General features: G+C 35.8%; 3 protein-coding genes across 4 annotated transcripts in view; 2 read left to right on the top strand and 1 right to left on the bottom strand.

Annotated features, from left to right (window-relative positions):
• LOC111502988 (neuroglobin) overlaps positions 1–19,497 on the bottom strand; it is a 122,660-nt gene that overhangs the window by 50,763 nt on the left and 52,400 nt on the right. The gene's annotated exons all lie outside the window — the stretch shown is intronic.
• Positions 288–18,572, top strand: LOC111502987 (uncharacterized). The gene is made up of 2 exons (XM_023157178.2): positions 288–413; positions 17,840–18,572. Exons 1-2 carry the CDS (start codon positions 350–352, stop codon positions 18,526–18,528), a joined length of 753 nt encoding a protein of 250 aa, XP_023012946.2. The 5' UTR covers positions 288–349; the 3' UTR covers positions 18,529–18,572.
• LOC111502984 (uncharacterized) lies at positions 7,214–14,361 on the top strand. 2 transcript variants are annotated; one of them, XM_023157176.2, is made up of 2 exons: positions 7,214–7,331; positions 10,367–14,361. In XM_023157176.2, exon 2 carries the CDS (start codon positions 10,386–10,388, stop codon positions 11,202–11,204), a length of 819 nt encoding a protein of 272 aa, XP_023012944.1. In that variant the 5' UTR covers positions 7,214–7,331; positions 10,367–10,385; the 3' UTR covers positions 11,205–14,361. The 2 variants fall into 2 exon arrangements, with proteins under 2 accessions (XP_023012944.1, XP_023012945.1); XM_023157177.2 differs by lacking the exon at positions 7,214–7,331 and adding an exon at positions 7,368–7,492.

Raw genomic sequence — 19,497 nt, 5'->3', positions numbered from 1 at the left:
ATTCTCATCCTCTAAGAACGAGTATGACATATTGAAAAAGTTATGGATGAACAAAGTTGATGATACCATATCCAGTCTTCTGATCTAAGTTCCTAAATTTTTCCATCACAAATCACATTGTTCCTGAAACAATCCCATCGATCTCTAAACCAATTTCTCGCAGTTATTCAACGAAAAAAACCTCGTTTTCGAAACATTATCAAACACTTTTCCCATTTGAAACAACTATACTGTCGTAACGATAAGACGAATCTTGGCAATAAAGAGTTTGTCACGTTCCAATATGGCTACTCGTTCCGAGCGAAATGCTCGGGCAGTAATCCAGTAACTCCCGTCATATAAACTCGAAATGGGTAGGAAGTTTGTTGCAAGTTTATTCCTCGCGTGGGTTGTTTCCTGCAGCGCAGTTGACGGTAAGTGGATTTGATGAAAACCCTGTGGAAATGCTACATGAAAAAGCAAAACGGATCATTGAGATAAAAGAGTAATAGAAAGGAACGGGGGTTGATGAAATGCAACAACTCGAGGTTTTTTCGTTTTATGATACCAACGGTACATTGAGAAGATGTTAAACCAGGTATGAAGTTAGTAGGGTGAAGAAGAGAGTATGGAGGTGCTGAAATGTGGTAACTTAAAATGTTTTTGGTTATTTATATTCGAATTACAAGACATAATCGTTCATATTGGTGTGTACTATCATTAATTCTCTCCCGTATGTTGCAAACGAAGAGCTTTTAACTTAAAAAAAAAATCCTGCTCCCTGTAAGTCATTTTTCTTCCGACCCGTGCATGAGATAGAAGTTTTGGGAGCGATTAATTCACTGAAGGACTCCAAAATGCTCAGATACCCATAAACTCAATAGTCGAATACTAAAGGACACCTCGTCTATAATAATTCAACCTCTTACTATACTGATCAATTTAATCTTATGTACTGGTATCTTCTGAAGTAGTTCCCCTTTTTAAAAAGGGCGTTGAAAAAGCCATCGATAACTACAGACCAATAAGTAATATTTCAATATTCAGTGAAGTTGTTGAAATTATAATTAAGATTCAGCTCTATGCCTACTTTGAGAATAATAAATTTTTCAGCAACTCACAATATGGTTTCAGAAAGTCGCGCTCAACAATAGATGCAGTGTTCGACGTCGTGTCTGGCGTGAATGAGGAACTTGAGCAGGGCAATTACACTGCGTTGATGCTTTGTGACTACTGATCATCAATAAGCAGTGATGCTCAACGGTACCTTATCAAACTTTCAAGCTATTAAGCATGGCGTTCCGCAAGGGTCTGTTTTGGGCCCGCTCTTATTTGTCATTTATGTGAATGACTTGCTGTTCAAATCGGTTCTCATTGCGGGACACCACTTTCATTCTGTCGGATAAAAATAATTACAGTCTCATCTCGACGATGTATCTAATAGTGCTAATGAGTGGTTTCTTTCTGATAAGCTGAAACTAAATTGTCAAAAACACAATACATCCAGATTTCTGTTAATAATCAAATTATCTCTAATTGTGAAACTAATAAAGTTAAATTACTGAGCATTACATTAGATAATAGACTCAACTGGTCTGCAAATATTTTTCCACTGAAGAGAAAACTCCCGGGTTCTTTATTTGTTCTTCGCCAATTGAAGTACATCATTAGTGCAAATATATTGAAAACCTAATATTTTTCACTGTTTTACTCTCATATATTAGTTAGGGTGTACAACTTTGGGGAAATTCATGTCATTCCACTCAATTATTAAGGATGCAAAAGAAGGCATTGAGAGTGCTGGCTAATATTGGATACAGGAATCACTGTCAAGAATATTTCAAAAAACTCAGAATTTTGCCATTGCCAACTTTATTTCTTTATTACGTTTTGATTGAAATCCATAAGAAGAAACCATCCTTGGCGAAACAATGTCATATCCACGAACATAACACACGAAACGCTCAACCAAAAAATATTTTTCAAGTCCTCACTAATAGAAATGATATCATTATTCAACTATTCTTTTGCAATATTTTTTCCTTTGATTTTTTTCACAACCATTGGACATGTTAAATCGATTAGATATTGAATTATATTTATAAAATTATCGTGAATGTCGTTGATATTATGAAAACTACCGTAGACCGTCAGAAAAGTTTTTTTTTCAAGAAATAATTTCAAATTTGTGAGGTTCTGTTCACTGGTATTCCTGTATGTCATCGATTCTTTTACTGATTGAGACTCATGTGATTGTTCGTTCGAAATAATTTCGAAAATAGTACCGAAGTGATCGGCGATATTCATGTTTTTAACGGTTTCAAAACACATTGATTTGCAGATATTTGTGAAAAAATAATCTAATTTATCATTGGATAGAATCATTTCGAAAGTTGGATTTTTGTTCTATGTCGGCGGATCTTGCTACCAAAGGGTAGTCTCCACCCACCCAAAAAAGGTTTCAAATAGTTTACAATGTTGCAGAACATCCCACAGCATTCGAGACTATCCTGGGATGTTCCGGAAAGTACCAGATCATTTCCGAACATTCCAGAATGCTCATGAATGTTGTAAAATGCTCTCGACTACTTTTGAATGTTCTTGACTGTTCTAGAGCTTTCTAGTGGGTGGAAATTCCAAGCCATATATATTTAATAGCACGCCCAGTAGGTGAAAACCTCCTCCATGGACCAGCCAATGTGGCAGTATGACTAATTGTCCTGTGTCAGTCCTGTGCTAGATGGTTGCTTGGAGGGTGGATGGTAAAGGTGGATGGTGTATCTAACTGACAGCGGAAAAGTAATAATCATGTCTCTCTTTAATAAATAAACAAAATCATTGAAACTAAACATTAGAACATGAACGTTGAAGAAAAGAATTACATATTATGAAAAAAAGGATCTTGCTGTTGAGTTGTAGATGTTCCACCATACGAATCTAATGATTGTTGTTCTATCGAAAAGCATGAAACATCAGTAGAATTTGACAATGATGAGTACTGGGTACGACTATCATACTCGTGGCCAAATTGAGGGGTTCCCACAGACAATTTTTTTTTCATATTCATTCAAGATAAGGTCTTGAATTTTCCCACGGTCTCAGATTATAGCCTGGGCTCAATTCCCGCATATATGGAAGTAAACTCTTGAAGAAACACAAATCCGGATCTTCTTCGGAGCTGATTTCTTCTTCCAGAAGTGCAAATTGGGTCCCCTGGACAGCTATTTACCATCTACCAACCTACCAACCTTCCTGCAGTGCGGCCCCAGCTTATAGAATTCACAATGATAGAGGGTTACACGCTACTGAGGTGTTTCTCAGAAAAAAATTAGGTTCAAAGTCTCCAAAGTTCCATACTGAGGAGATATTGTGTATAATTTATTTCAGCCAGACTCGGGACTTGTTGCAAGCTTCTTTCCAGCAATTCTATGTTTCCTTCTATAGGAATCTGTTTTGCCAAATAACCATAGACGGATATAGCATTCAACAACATGTGAAAATAAAAAAATTGTTTCATCAAAATGGGTGTTGTGTTCGGGCAACGTACCGTGCGCTCGCCCACTTTACGGTCGCCATGATTATCCTACCCAGAGGACTATTCGCAATGCGGTGAATAAGTTTGAGTCCACTGGTTCAGTAAACGATCGACCAACATCCGTACGTCGACAAAAAGCAAGATATGCCGAAAACATGTTGCTGTCTGTGAGAGTGTGCAGGAGAATCCGAGGCAGTCGATTTCGCGTTGCTTACAAGAACTAGCCCGCAAAAAATTCAACTTACCCAGGAACTGAAGCTAAAGGACCAAAAACAACACCGTGTGTTCGCTGAATGGACTCTGGAGCAGTTGGCAAGTGACCCTAATTTTCATCGAAAAATCATATTTAGCGATGAGGCCCATTTCTGGATGAATGTGTACGTGGACAATCCATATTGTCGAATTTGGGGCAATGCCAACACACATGAGATCCAAGTGCGTTCAAAGCTTCCCGAAAAAGTACAAGTTGATGAAGAAGACAACCCGTTCTTGGATGAACAAAATTTACATTTTCAACAGGACGGCGCACCGCCACACTGCGCATTGCATGTCCGACAGTGGCTCGATCAACAGTATCCTGACAAAAGGATTGGCAGAAGAGGTGCTCTGGAATGGCCGGCGAGATCTTCGGATTTAACGCCATTGGATTTCTTTCACTGGGGTATATGAAAGTCCCCCGCAGGACATTCAGGATCAAAGACACAGGATTACTGACACATGCAGACAAATTAATAACGAAACATTCACAAAAGTCCGACAGGAATTCGAGAATAGATTGTACTTTTGCTTAGCTACCAATGGTGAATATTTTGAACACCTAATAAAGTAAGGTACATTTATTTAATTGCAATAGCTATTATTTTATTTTTTATTATACTTAATTTTCTTTTTGCTCTATTTTACGAGAATGGATTAACCAATCTCAGTTTTCTAAACGGGGTTGAGTGAGGATTTTTGAGATATTTAAAATGATGCGTTACAAAATAGGGGGTGCCTTTTAAAATTATCAAGTGGGGGTAGCTAGGGGTAAGGGCGTTAAACCTGAAATACCACTGGACTGGTTTTAAACTTCCCCCTCGATATCTAAATTGACGTGTTTTTTGCCTACGGCAAATTCTCCCTGCTAAACGAAGTACTAGGGGTGAGAAGTTTTGAAATGAAGGCACTGTATAAGCAAATATAAGCAACCTCTTTCTGGCTTCCAGACTCTAGTCTTTGGTCAGACCTCTGGATGGTCTGAAGAGCTTCTTTCACCGACTGATGGTCTTGTTCTGTGACTTCAGTGTTCTCTAGTAATTCGAGAAAATATCCTCCACGCATGGAATATGATTGAATAATCGGTAGAAATAATTTATCAATTTATGAAGAGTTTAATCTTGGACTAAAGACTACCTTACCAGAGAGAAAGAGCAAGTTTAATGTACTGTGGTATCCATGATTTCTTCATATCTGGAAAGAAACGCAATTCAAGGTAATTTTTTTTGGGCGAAAGATCTTGTGGCAGTCTTAGAGAGATTAACCTCTACTATAGAACAACTTGGATCATCTGCGACTCTCGGTTTCTTCTTGAGTGAGTAAGCTAAATCAGCCTACATGGGAGCAAAGTCCAAGATTTTGTATATGTGTATGTGTGTGTGTGTGTGAGAGAGAGAGAAATAGAGACTTGATTGGGTATAAAGCTTTCGAAAACATGAAACTTCTTCCTACCAAGCAGCAAATAGAGTGTATAACGTTCCTGTTTTCGGTATTGAGACGTCCACTTGACGTGCCTGAAGCTTTCCGGAAAGCGTGACAAATCGACGTAATATTATAAATCACCTCGGAACCGTTAACGATGTTTCGAGAAAGAGATCAGTTGCCAGCGAGTCGACAAATGATCAATATCAAGCCCTGGGAGTATCACAATCAAGATCTATATTTATCCTCTGACACGAAAGCCGCGCTGGATCATTAAGGGAGATTTAATCTCTGGATTGAGTTGGAATGCCGTATCGAGGGGGTCAGAGATAAGAGGTTTATTTGGAGGAGGGAGGTTGTGATTGAAATGGATGGGGGAAAAATGTAAATTGGCTGGTGGCGAAGTTTGAATACCAGAACGATAATTTTTCCCCAAAATTCTTGGATTTAATGAGATATTCGTGTATTTTCTTGATTTATTCATATAAACGTAACTAACTGCCTTATTCTGAAGCAGAGCCGGTTCTAGAGCTTTTGGCGCTTGGACAAAACATAAATTTGCGCCTTCTCCAAACATTTCCCATGCTTTTATATTGGTAGTTCGAAAAAATACAAAAACTTATGTAGAGAAATAGTTTTACGGAAATTTCAAATAACTTCAGCAGTTGAAAGATAACGTATTTAGTCTGCATCAATAGTATACAGGGCGGCCATTAATAGCCCTTCTCCTTTCAACTTTTGAACAGACAAGATATCACAGCTGGATGAAACCTTGGTGAAAAATAATCTCTTTTTCATTACTTTCTGATGAAAAAGCCAATCATGTGACATAAATTGTCGCCGCAAGGGTGCAATTATAATGAAAAAGGAAGTCCTATAACATTTCATATTGATATTCACTTTTTATATTAAGATAACCGGTTGCGGATTGATTGGTATTCGATTTTGGACTAGGACATTTGTAACTCCGCCACCTTATTTCGGAAACTCGAGATGAGTCAAATCAGGTCAACTAACAGGCCATTCCAAAGGACCGCGACTACCAATCTACATGCCTGGGTATGTCTGATCCAACCAATCTTTCACAATGAATAGACTCGGGAAGCTGAATACACTCATTTGAATGAATGAATCGAAGAGTTTTGTATAGAAGTTCGTAATTACGAATTCTTATTGCAAACCGCTTCCGACTTTCGTCATCATCAGTGCTCACCAAAGCTAAGAAATTTATGGGCGCAACATCTTGTTGGTCATAGTTTTTCGAATCAGTGGGTGAATAAGGATTTCCTCTAGATATATAAGGGACCAACAATATTATTCATCAATATGTCTGTATAGACATTTATTTTCTCAGGAGTTTGAGTGTGATCTCCACAGGTTTGGAAAATAAGTGAAGTCATTTCCACTTTGAAACAGGTGAGATTATTGACATGACAAACTTTCGACCCATCACTTTGCGAAGAGCTTTTAGATATTTATTTATGATAGAATATCTTCTGAAGTAGGAAATTTAATGATTCCTGCACAAAATGGCTTCATCGCAACAAAATCTATCACAACTAATCTTAACACTAACACAAAAGATGAGTTGTCATTTAGAAAAATCAGCTTCAGGTAGACACAATATATACATACTTCTCGATTGCCTTCGACAAGTTGGACTACACCATACTCATTTCAAAACTCAATGAAATTCCTTTTGATTCAAATCTGATAAAATTCTTTCATTCCTATCTTACAAATCGGATTCAGTTTGTTGAATACAGAGAACACAAATCTGATGAATACAGTGCTATTGACAGGCGTAAAGACACGCCTGAAGAAGTTATTGTATAGCGAAACACGTGTTGCAAATCTGAAAATGAATTTCCTGATATTCCAGGATTTCCCGTAGTATTTTCTAGCATTTTTCTTTATTTCCAACATGCTTTCGAAACGTTACTCAGCAGAATAATCGAATACGCTCATTTTGAAGGTTATAGTTCGGATTCATGTTGAATTAAATTGATAATCAAAGGAGATAGAAGAAAACAATGAAGGGTTTCTTTATCTTAAGATAATGATGAGTGGTTTTCAGTGGATGACGTTTGATTTATGTGATATAACAGTGATCTCCCATCAAGTCATCATAGCAGTACTGGTGAGTTTTATTTTATTTACTCGAATTCATTAATATAATTAGTTCTACATTTCTATATAGTATTTAATTCACTAGAAAAGATCTATAGTTTTGCAGATCATCATTTTTACAGTTCATCAGAGCCAACATTTATATGAGATTATCCATTTCAACAAATTGAGGTACTTTCGTTTTTAACTTATGCATTTGTTATCAATATTATGTAATTATGAACACCTTGACTCTTTACTTGGGAAACAGTTATTATTTGAATATGTAAATTAATAACATTTTATGAGAACAAGTTCAATGATAGTGAATGAATAACTTTCTTGGTCGTTTGAAAGAAAATTTGAATAATTAAGTTCATCGATTTTCAGAGATTCAAGATGGTTTCAATTTTGTCATTCATATTCTGTATGTAATATGTCGTAGTCTATGTTGAAATCGTGTTTATTCTCTATATTGTGGCAAGCATAAGTGGAATCAGTTTTCTTCAGCCCAAAACTTGTTTTATGTTCAGCGATTCTACGAGTATATAAACTTACCTATGGGCATGATTCACATGTGAGTTTGTAGATTCCTGATTTGCTCTCTTTCCGTCTTTCTGACTTGTTCTTTATATCTCTACCCAAGGAGTTACCAGTCTTATATGCTATGTTAATGTTCTTCTTTATCAGTAGTATTTTTATTTTATCCGATGATTTTTCTGTATATGTTTGTTTTGTATGTGTAAGTGTAATTTTTAATGAGGGGGTATATTTGGTTAATGTCCTGTTTGAAAAGTTTTTTGTTGAAGTTGTTGCAATTTGTTTTATCAAATTTGATTCCTTATTGAAATTGATGAGGGTGAATAGAATGGTTATTGATAGTTGTTGTTTGTTGTTGATTTTTGTAATTGTGGGATCTGAAAGGTTTATCGAAATATTGTTTTAAAGTTCTGTTGTCAAATTTATGTTATTGTCGATGTGTTCCTGTTGAGCAGGTTATAACATCGTCAACATACCTATATTATACATACAGGTATACGAGGACATTACATAAGTTCACCCAATCCTTTCCTTTGAAATGACAGATTGACATATTTTCTCTTTTTTTGGTTGACGAATGACAGGTATTTAAAATACAATTCATGAGGGTTCCTGAAATAGTTTCAAAAGAGAATGTTTTCTTTGTTATTGAATGTGGAAAATCCAGAAAGTTTGACTTTGAAAATTCATGATTGAAAGACAAAATGAGCATTTGTTTTATATCTTTCTCACAACCATTTTCATTCGAAATGAAATAACATATTTTCTAGAAACATAAATTATTTTCATTCTTTTTTAAACAAATTTTATTCATGACCTTCATTTGCACTAATCGATTTTACTGTTATGTGAACATACCATTACCTACCGTAGAAAAAAACCTCGCCATGTTGTTTCATAAGTATTCGAGAATTATTGATTGAATCAAAAACTTATCTGAGAACATTATTATAAAATTATGAATGAATTGCCCAACAGTTGAAGTGGGATTTTAATTAAAATTTCAAGATTAAATGAAATAATCCTCACGAATATTATCGTTCTCTGCTTCACTTTAAAAGATGTTATATTTTCAATTTGGTTTGGTACATTTGATAGTGTCTGAAAAATTCTATGTAGCAGTTTGTTTGGTCTGAGCAGTTCAGATATTTCGCCCTTCGTTTGTTTTTGTCTATCACTGTCTCATTCATTTTTTAAATTACTTGCATTGAATAGGTTTCTTAGTATTGCATGCATTTCAAGAGTGTATAATTGCTGAAAGGTATCTCTTTTTCATTTAACCATCAATCTTTTCAATGTTCAATATTATATTTCATTTTTGCCTTTGGATAAAATTCCCGTTTTTGAGTTATATACCGTATACTCAAATATTTGGGAAGCTTTAACATCTTGAGCGATCATCAATATAGGTTTCGGAAACAAAGATTAACAGGCGACCTTCTTTCGTATGTGACCCGTATAATTTCTTTTCTCCATCCTTTTTTTCCATCACATCACATACTGAATTCTTCTTCATTCCTTTACTAACTGATCCATTGTCATCAGTTCAAACAGCAACATTTCACGTCTTCTTGATAATGCTGAAACCTTGATGACTAAAGCGGAAGCTTTAGTCATCAACTGAATCTTCAACTGAATAAAGGGACGACACAAAACCTCATAATTTCCTGTAATAATCAGATCACGTTAGGTAAGCATTGTAAATTGCTTAGGGTTGTTTTAGATGATCGTTTGAACTGGACTCCTCATATAGATATATTGAGTAAGAGACTATCCAGTCTCTTATTTTTGCTTAGACAGCTCAGGTACTGCCTCAATTCGAGCATGTTAAAAAATGTTTATTTTGGATTATTTCATTCTGTGATCAGCTATGGTGCGATTCTGTGGGGTAAGACTATTAGCTGGGGCTAGGTATAGAGACCACTGTCAACCACTGTTCAAAACAATGAGGATTCTACCACTCCCTTGTGTGTGTATATACCAAAATTGACTAGAAATCCATTCGGAAAGGCAGAATATACAAAAAGTTTCTGGCCTGCATCATTACACTACCCGGGCTGCTATGGCTGATGATTTAGTATTGCCACGTTACAGGTTGTCCAAATCTGAGAAAAATTCATTAGATTTTAAACTATATAATAAATTGCCCTGCGAATTTAGATCCATGAACGAGAAATTGTTCAAAATTAATGTAAAAAATTATCTTCTCGAACATTGTTTTTATTCTAGAGACGAGTTTATTCAGACAAAAATTCGATTTTGACGTGTATTACCCAATTTATGTGATTGTGATATATTTTATATTGTACACCTGAAGACTTTTAGATAATGTTATTATATATTCATTCAATATGATATATTAATTGTGATTGACTTGCTATAAACCATATCATGTATGAGTTACATAGTTAAATAAATATCTATCTATCTATCTATCTATCTATCTATCTATCATATTCTGTTTAAGGAAACCAGTAGAATAAACAGAATACAAGGACTCAGTATAACCTGAACTCTTTTTTCTAGTAACGAAAACCATTCCAGAATGGAGCTTCCCCAAGACGTGCTGGAAACCATGCGATGCGGACTATGCAACAACTACCTCTCAGTCGCACCAATCAGTACAGTTACCTCCGACAACAAGAAACACCGATGCGGACGATGCACACACATAGAAACCAGAATCAACAACAGAAACATTCTCTACGAAAAGATAGCGCAGATCGCAGTTTTTCCTTGCACTTTCCCCAGTTGCGAGGAGAAGCTCCCCTGGGGCCGAGTGGAGGGGCACGAGAAAATCTGCGAGAAGAGGACCCTGCGGTGCCCGGTGTCGTGGAGGTGTGATGAAGTGATCAGCGTTGAGAATATCATCCCCCACTGCAAGAAGTTCCATCATAAAAACGTTTGCGAGGACAGTCTAACTACCCCTATGGATAGCCTCGAAACGAAGAGGAAGTTTACCGTTATGCTTCTGGTTAAGGAAGGTACACCTTTCCTGGTGTTTATGGTGCCTACCAGTCAGTATTTCTGGACTAATGTATTTTCCCTGTACCCACAGAAGAAATCCTCTTACAAACTGGGGTTGGTAAGCTCCAGCGATGAATGCTGCTTGTCCTTTTGTAACAAGATCATCCCTTATGATCCCAGGAAGCATTGCAAGAGGTGTGCCATGAACGATTGCCCTGATAAACTCCATGAAAGTTCGGTGGCTGACTTGGATGAATATACTTTGGGCTGCGGTTATCAGAAGATAAACAGGAATTTGGTCACAGAGTTGAAATTGAAGGAGATGAGATATACTGTGATAATAGAGAATAATGTAGACGAAAATAGCGTTGTTACTGAAGGTGGTGTTGACAAGTGAAAATATATTTTTTGAACGGTACTATCTTTATTCTTGATGGCCCTACGGGCTAGAACCCAGTATGTTTCAGTTTAGTGGACTGGACTTGATTTTGACGACCAAATGGATAAGTTGAAACTCACCAATGCTGTAGAGATACGAATATATTGGAGATATGTAACACGTGCCTGATTGTTTTATAATGAACGCCTGAAAAATTTATCCTAGCGCTTGTTTTTCATTCATTTTTTTGAGTTTTGTACAAATTTTCTCACGACAGTCGAAATTGAAAGCAATACAGTTCAGAATTCAACAGAATTATTAACGTCAATGCAAAAAAGATGAATCTATTGAAACTATTGAAGCGATTTATACAGTTAAGGTCTAGTCATTGCCATACTCATAATATCAAATTAAACCCTCGATTAGGACAGTGGCAGATGTACAGTGTGAAACAACGAAAACTTAACACAGCCGTTTTTTAATATAAAAAGTAAGATTTTCAAAAAAGCTCGGACACGTCGATTTCTAATTGAAGGGGGACACCTTTCAGACTAATCATATTTTTTGTAGTACGCACTCCCTCGGAGGGGTGCGTTCGACTACCCTTATTTAGATAGGGAAAGTAGGTCGAGTGGCACCTTGTTTTAAAGGTCTTTCGAATACCTTTATAACTCTGTTAAAATAAAATTTTTGTAACGATTATTTTACGAGATAATTTGAAGTTGAAATTGCCATGTTAGTAATACATTAGACAGACCACTCGGTAACTTGTATGCCTAAATAAAAAAAAATTCGAGCAGTTACTCTTATCAGTTTTTTGTTAAATAAAATCCTTTTTTTAAAATCAATACCCACTCCTCTTCTTCCAGTTTTCATTGCTACATCGTTCGATTGTTTTGTTTAAACGGGTCGTGTATTGTTATTTGTTTAAAAATGCCTTACACTACTGCTGAAAGGGTTTCAGTTATTGCTTTATTTTTCAGCAACGACCAAAATGCTATTGGAACACTAATTTTATTTAACGAGCAAAACCCTAGTAAACACCTAAGCAGAAATCACGTTCTGGATTTGGTCACAAAATTCAGAGAGACACGCTTGGTTTTAAATAAGAAAAAAAATTTTCAGAGGAGGGTAGTGAATGACGATAATGCGATTGAAGTGATTGGTCAAGTCATCGTCAAACCCAGGTTAAGTACCAGAGGTTTATCAGCAATGGCCGGAATAGGCCATATGACCTCATGGAGAATCCTTAAAAACCACAAATTCCATCCTTACAAAATTAAACTTGTTCATGAACAAGTTTGATAAGGATGATTTTGACCGAAGACAGGAGTTTTGTGAGGGCATGAGTGAGAGATTAATGCAAAATCCCGAGCTGCTTTATAACATCTGTTTTTCGGACGAAAGCTCATTTTATTTAAATGGTTGCGTGAACCGTCACAATTGCCATTATTGGTCGGATGAAAACCCAAGACAATACGCAGAAATACATACCCAACATCCCCAAAAGTTGAATGTCTGGGCCGGAATATTAGGCAATCATATTATAGGTCCATTTTTCATTGATGGAAATTTAACCGGTGATTCTTATTTACAACTTCTTGAAGAGGCAATACAACCTCGTATAGTTGAAATAATTGAACAGGATCCAAGATGTCAAGATGAATTTATCCATTTTCAACAAGACGGTGCACCACCCCATTATGCCCAGCAGGTTCGAAATTTTTTGAATAATCATTTTGAAGGACAATGGATTGGCAGAAGAGGTCCAATTGAATGACCAGCACGATCACCAGATTTAACACCACTGGACTACTTTTTGTGGGGATATTCAAAGTCTGAAGTTTATGCTACACAACCAGCCAATTTGGATGAATTACGTCGTAGAATTATTAATGAATGCCGAGCTATAACTCCTGAGATGTTGAATAATGTAAGAGCAAAATTCGAACTATGTGAGGTACCCTTATTAGGTGTTACTTTTTTGTGTGTGCTTTAAAAACAATTATTCGGATTTATTAACCCTAAAACAGTTTTTTATAAACTTTTCTGTGTCACCAGCTTTCAAGGAAATCAGCAGGTTGTATTCGTTGTGTAGGTAAGTTTTTAGTATGATTAACTTTTTTATAAGAAGCATAAAATATCCACGTCAAAAGGCAACCTTCATAAGGAGGTGCCACTCAATTTACCTAAAATGTAAGGGTGGTAATCAGCACTATCACCCGAAAAAATCTCCTCGTAATAAACAAATAATCCTTACTTTTTTACGAAATCAAATGGACACGTATTTTAGCAAGTTGTCATAAAAAGCAAACATTAATTTTTTTTATGAAAGTTCTGAACGTAAATTGTACCTTAAAAACAATTTGATTTATTTTAAAAAGGGTTGAACTCAATAAAAATACCTTTAAGTCTTCAAATTATCTCGAAAACTAATCGTCACAAAAATTTTCTTTCAACAGAGATGTAAAGGTATTCGAAAGACCGTTAAAACAAGGTTTCACTCGACCTACTTTTCCTATCTAAATAAGGGTCGTCGGACGCACCCCTCCGAGGGGGTGCGTACTACAAAAAATCTGATTAGTCTGAAAGGTGTCCCCTTTAATTAGAAATCGACGTGTCCGAGCTTTTTTTAAAAATATTACTTTTTATATTCAAAAACGGCTCTGTTAAGTTTTCGTTGTTACACATTGTATAAACTGTGAGAATGATGCATACTTATCTCCGAGAGTTACGTATGATTCAGAAATAATGACACCTAGATGTTAATTTTAATGGCTGTCAGTTTTATTGTTATTGGATTGAAGCAACTTAGCCCTGTTAAATTCACTTTTGGTGGCCTAGTCTTCAATATTTTTATCATTTTATCGGTTTGAAGAAAATAATCACGTCGTACTAATTTTCTTTGAGAGAAAAACATTTCAGAATTCAACAGAATTATTTCCGTCAATGCAAAAAAACGATAAATCTATTGAAATGATTTGCCTGATGATATTGAGTTCTTCATTAAACTTATCTATTGATTAGTCTATAAATCATGCTATTATAGGATGTTATTTTGTGTTGATACAGATGGGTAGAAATGTTATGAATAGTAATATTCGTATTGGAAGGTTTGTAATAAATTGAAAAATAAAGTTTGTTTGTCAAGTCCAATAAATCTACAGAGTTTCAATTCTCTGCTTTTACTTTAATAGTGAATTCGATGTTTTCATGAATTTTGTTAATATACCTATGAAAAATATCGAATTTTCTGTTAGTACCTGTGAAACATACCAAAACGTCATCCACATATATATGCCTATACAAAAATACTTGAACAAAGGAGCTTATGAATCAACTTCTACGTTACTCAAGAAACTTTCCGCAAGTAAGGGGCTCAACGAATTTCCCACATTTTGCAGAGAAATAAATATTGTTGTCGAATTGAAAATAGTTTTTTTGAAAAAAGGTTGGTTGGGTAACAGGATCAATTATTTGAATTCTTCTTCAGGGCTCAAAAAGTAGTTTTTTCGTGTTGATATTATTACTATTTCAAAAACCACCAGACATATTAGATGGCTTTTGAAATAGTATTATTATTAACACAAAAAACTACTTTTCTAACCCTGAAGAATTTTAATTAAATCCGAAACGTCGCGTAGGCAAGAAAACAATTTTTTTTAAAGAAAAAAATTGATTCTGTTACCCAATCAACCTTTGTCTAGAAAAATTATTGGATCACTGAACTAGTTAACTGAAAATAGTTTCGTTTGAGAAAAAAAAATAGACATTCATCTAAGGCAATTTCATGTCGAGTGGTGTTAGTAAAGATTATTTCCTGGAATATTTTCAGCTGAATGCATCGATATAAAAGATATCAATTCTTAAATTGAATAAATTGTATTACCTGAATAATAAGAAGTTGCAGAATATTCGAACAGAGTACGTGGATGACTAACTTCGTATTTGTCAACAATATCCGACATACTTGATATAGCTAGATGTATCACCAACACGTCGCGTATTCTTTTCGATTTCATTAACATTCAGAATATCGTTTCCAAATATATCTCATTGTACGAATACGTTTCGATTTCGATCTATGATCTATCAAATATAAATTATTGGTATTCAAGAGAGAGTTGAATGATTGTAGTGAGGTTATGTGAATCATTGTATTGGTGAGTTTTATTTGATTTACATATGCATTTGTGTTGTTGTCTCAGAGGTTAAGTTCTAGTCACTGTCATAATCATAATATCAAATTAAATATGAATGATGCATAACTGAATCCTAAGAGTATGATTAAGGAATAATGACAACCTAGATGTTAATTTCATGACGGCCAGTTTTATTGTTATTGGATTGAAGCAACTTAGCCCTTATGATGCACTGTTTGGAACCTTTGGTGTAGTAATGAATATTACTGGAGTTTTTTCCCAACACCAAATCGTTATTTTTAACATCTCGACACGTGTTTCGATCACCAAGTGATCATCTTCAAAGATTAAACTAGTAACTGACGCGAAACTAACGCTATTTATGCTATATAGATATCCCATACAGGTAAACCATACAGGTAAACCATCCAGGTGCACCACCCATACAGGTATACCAACCTTAATTAATTCTATCTACTATCTCACAATATATGTTTAACTGTTATAGCTGTATATATTGCTCTATATAGCTGTATATAGCTGTATATTATACCATGGTATACCAACCTGAATTAATTTTACAATTTTGCCTCATCTATTATTTTACAATATATGTTTAACTGTTATAGCTGTATATAATGCTGTATATAGCTGTATGTAGCTGTTATTATATACAGCTATAACAGTTACACATATATTGTAAAATAATAGATAAGGCAAAATTGTGAAATTAATTTAGGTTGGTATACCTGTATGGGTGGTACAGCTGGATGGTTTACCTGTATGACATATCTATATAGCATAAATAGCGTTAGTTTCGCGTTAGTTACTAGTTTAATTTCCCTCTTTGAAGATGATCACTTGGTGATCGAAACACGTGTCGAGGTGTTGAAAATAACGATTTGGTGTTGGGAAAAAACTCCAGTAATATTCAACTTAGCCCTATTGAATTCACTTTTGGGTGCCTAGCCTTCAATTTTTCCATCATTTCATCGGTTTGAAGAAAATTATCACATTAAAAAACACATCAGGCAAGAAACCTGCAAAACCGTCGTTGCCCCCTCAAGTCGCAACACCCAAATGACGTCCTGCGACGGAAAACATGGGGAATGGCCATTCATCACTCCGAATTCTGAGTAGCGAAAACGATCCGCTTAACTGTGTAATAAACATCCTCGTTCGAAACGACACCAGACCCGGGTTGATTTATGTGGAAGTCGAGTGGTAGGAAATTGTAAAAGATCTTTCGGACTTGAAGAAACCCCAACTAGTTGGAACTTGGCCAACTTGACACAATAGAAAGCTAAAGAACCCTATATTGTGGCCAGGAGATATTGATAGTGAAGTCGAGCGACATAAATGTATTTGTTTGGGTGGTGAAGAGGGTGATATCAGAAATGAAGCGTTTGAACGTATCGAATTTCAAGAATCTGTAGATGAGGGGTGTATTAAATCAAATAAATACAAATCTGATCTTCATATTTCGAATTGGAGGAGGATGGCCCTCATTAATTGCATCATCGGAATATTTACTCAGTTTCTGAAAATTAGAATGTACCGACGATATACTCGTGTCTACCAGCGGTATTCACGTATAATTACTACTGAGAAAAAAGAAATATACAGGGTGCCCCAAAATTAAGTTACAAACGATATCGCTGTTATTTGTGAAGCTACGAAAATGAAATGAAGACGGTATTGAAAGACTTCAGAATGTCCTTCTAAGATCCTTTTTGAAATCGTTCTGACTATTGCAGGTTCTGAGAAACTACACTCGAATTGTTTTTTTTAAATAGCACCGACAGAAAAAGTCACTGTGAATGCTGTAACTTATAACTTTTTACACAGGATGTCATTCTTGCCATTTTTGAAAAATGCGTCAGTAACAAATAAACATTTTAGTAGAAATTAGACTAAAGTTATTTCCTTCATCCTATATTTACATCGTTCTGCACTAGTTACTCATGAAACTAGATGTGACTTCTGTGCAATCAGGTGGAGTTCAGTTCGAGTATATTTTGTAGAGTTTTTGCCACTTCCTTTATTTCATGTAGGCCAATGAAATAGTAGATATATTCGGTTGAAAATAACTCTTGAGAGTATTCCGATTATAAAGAAAATCTCTTTGTGTCTACAATGATAGAGATACTGAAGTAAAACTTGGGTGAAAAAAATTGATGATAGTCATTGAAAAAGTTTCATAGAAACTACAATGGTTACAAAGATTTCACAGATGATCTCACGAGGTCAATCTGACGTTCTTCAAGACCGCCTTTATTTCATTTTTCCTATCATCTAAGCTTTGCAACCTAATATGTCTCTATGACGCTCGAGTAAATCACCATTTTGCATCGTGGGCTCCCCTACTATTCAAGGTGCTTAAATAGAGTGTCCTTATGGGGAACATTGATGCAACAATTTGATTTAAGTTACTTTCTACATTCACATCCACTAAGAATCTGAACATCAATCTTCATATTCATATTTCGATTAAAAATTTTTTTGTTTCAGATTGTGAAATATGCCAAGACGTTTCCAACTCAACTGGAAATATAAAAGGCGACTCACTCAACTGCAGCTGCATCATCAGCAACGCCACCTCTTCAACAACTGAACCTTCTGAAAACACTGATTTACCAGACTTGAATGCAATTATCAACCTCCTTCATGAAATAATCGAAAACTTGATGTATGGCAAGCAAGAAGACTCGGTGGACAGCATCGTTCGCTTGTTTTCTCTTCTTTCCACAGACGTTCTGGCTGATTCCAAAGACGCACAGTATGTGCAGAATGTACTGAAGCGAAACCTTGAAGGAGTTCTGTCTAAGTTCGCGATACAGATTGGGGTATTCTTCAACCCTTACATTATGAAAAATTCAAAGGTGGAGCAGATGTGCCATGGGGATTCCTTCTGCATACTCAATGGTCTTTTAGCTCGAAGGGACAAGATATTGGTCAAGTATATTTCTGATCTGGTGCCGGACATTATTGACGGTTTGATAAAATCGATAGATGATTTAGATAAGATGAATCCAGAATGCGACGTGAAGCACTGTGTTTTCACCAGGACAGTGTTGGAAAACAAGACGAAAGTGAAGGATCTGCTTCAGGACTCTAAGGTCTTCAAAGATTTCGTGGCAAAGTACACGGTTGCTTTGGTGTCGTCTATTATAAAATCTGATATAGCTAAACTTCCTTGAAGTTTGTCGAATCTCTGATTTCGAAATAAAGCACAGTCACAGAACTTTATGTTTCATGATTTGGTTATGATCCAGGATAGTCATGTACCATTCTCCTCTAGTTCCCAATCACCATAATGGATCTAAGGTTGGGTCTGAAAGAGTAGCCTATAAACAAAATCATTTACCATCCTTCTCTAGTTTCCAATCACGATGATGTATCTAAGGTTGAGTCTGAAAGATTTTTTAGAAATACTGCCAAGCGTAACTTCATTCGTTTGCTCAACAAGTATGGAAAGCAAAAGTAAACATTTCTTAGTAGTTTTCTCAAATTGCTCGCACTTGGTTCACCAACTCCCCGTGGATGAATCTTTGGGCACCCAGCTATACCTCCAATGGGGCTCTAAATTCAGATTATGATAAGAAAATGTGAACAAGCAAGCTGAAGTCATTCGTTTGTGTCCAGACAAGGCAGTGTCTGCAGTATCGACGAGTCAATCGCTCTTCGTCAAAATGATTATATCTTGGTCCATGAGCTAGGGTTATTTTGACTTGAATACAGATTCACTAATTGAGCAGGGGCTGGACATTTCATCCATTGTGCTTTCGAAAAAATGAGAAGGAATCTCTAAGGTTGGCAACAATCATAATGGCTCACTTATGAGACGAATTGCTCTAGACAATGAACATCAATGTGCCTACACCTTTTACAGATTTTTAGAAGCTGCTGTTGAGTGGAACAACTTCCTACCTACATTTCTAATACCAAGCCATAGGTGCTACATACCGTATGAAGCAACTCCCAGGTAATCTCAAATACGGTTGATGAAATTAAGTCAAACATGAACGTTATAGACTAAAAGATTTCTGAAGATAGCATCTACAGACAATCATTCATTTCTCCTGAGCTTTGGAGGTGTTCAACAAGCATTTGTTCATTCTCTATGACCAAGAAGATCATGGATTCGACGAGATTGGTCTATACCTTGT

Source organism: Leptinotarsa decemlineata, unplaced genomic scaffold (genome assembly GCF_025532065.1).
Source record: "Leptinotarsa decemlineata unplaced genomic scaffold, Ldec_3_MD MMD2_tig00026328_RagTag_RagTag, whole genome shotgun sequence".
In the NCBI taxonomy this organism is placed as follows: Eukaryota; Metazoa; Arthropoda; class Insecta; order Coleoptera; family Chrysomelidae; genus Leptinotarsa; species Leptinotarsa decemlineata.
Note: the sequence above shows the minus strand (reverse complement) of the source record. Positions and strands in the feature narration are given on the sequence as shown.

Bases quoted from the DNA above. Each gene is read 5' to 3' on its own strand.
- LOC111502987 (XM_023157178.2), top strand. From the start codon at position 350: ATGGGTAGGAAGTTTGTTGCAAGTTTATTCCTCGCGTGGGTTGTTTCC. The intron at 414-17,839 runs GTAAGTGGATTT...TTTTTGTTTCAG, and splicing joins TTCCTGCAGCGCAGTTGACG to ATTGTGAAATATGCCAAGAC.
- LOC111502984 (XM_023157176.2), top strand. From the start codon at position 10,386: ATGGAGCTTCCCCAAGACGTGCTGGAAACCATGCGATGCGGACTATGC.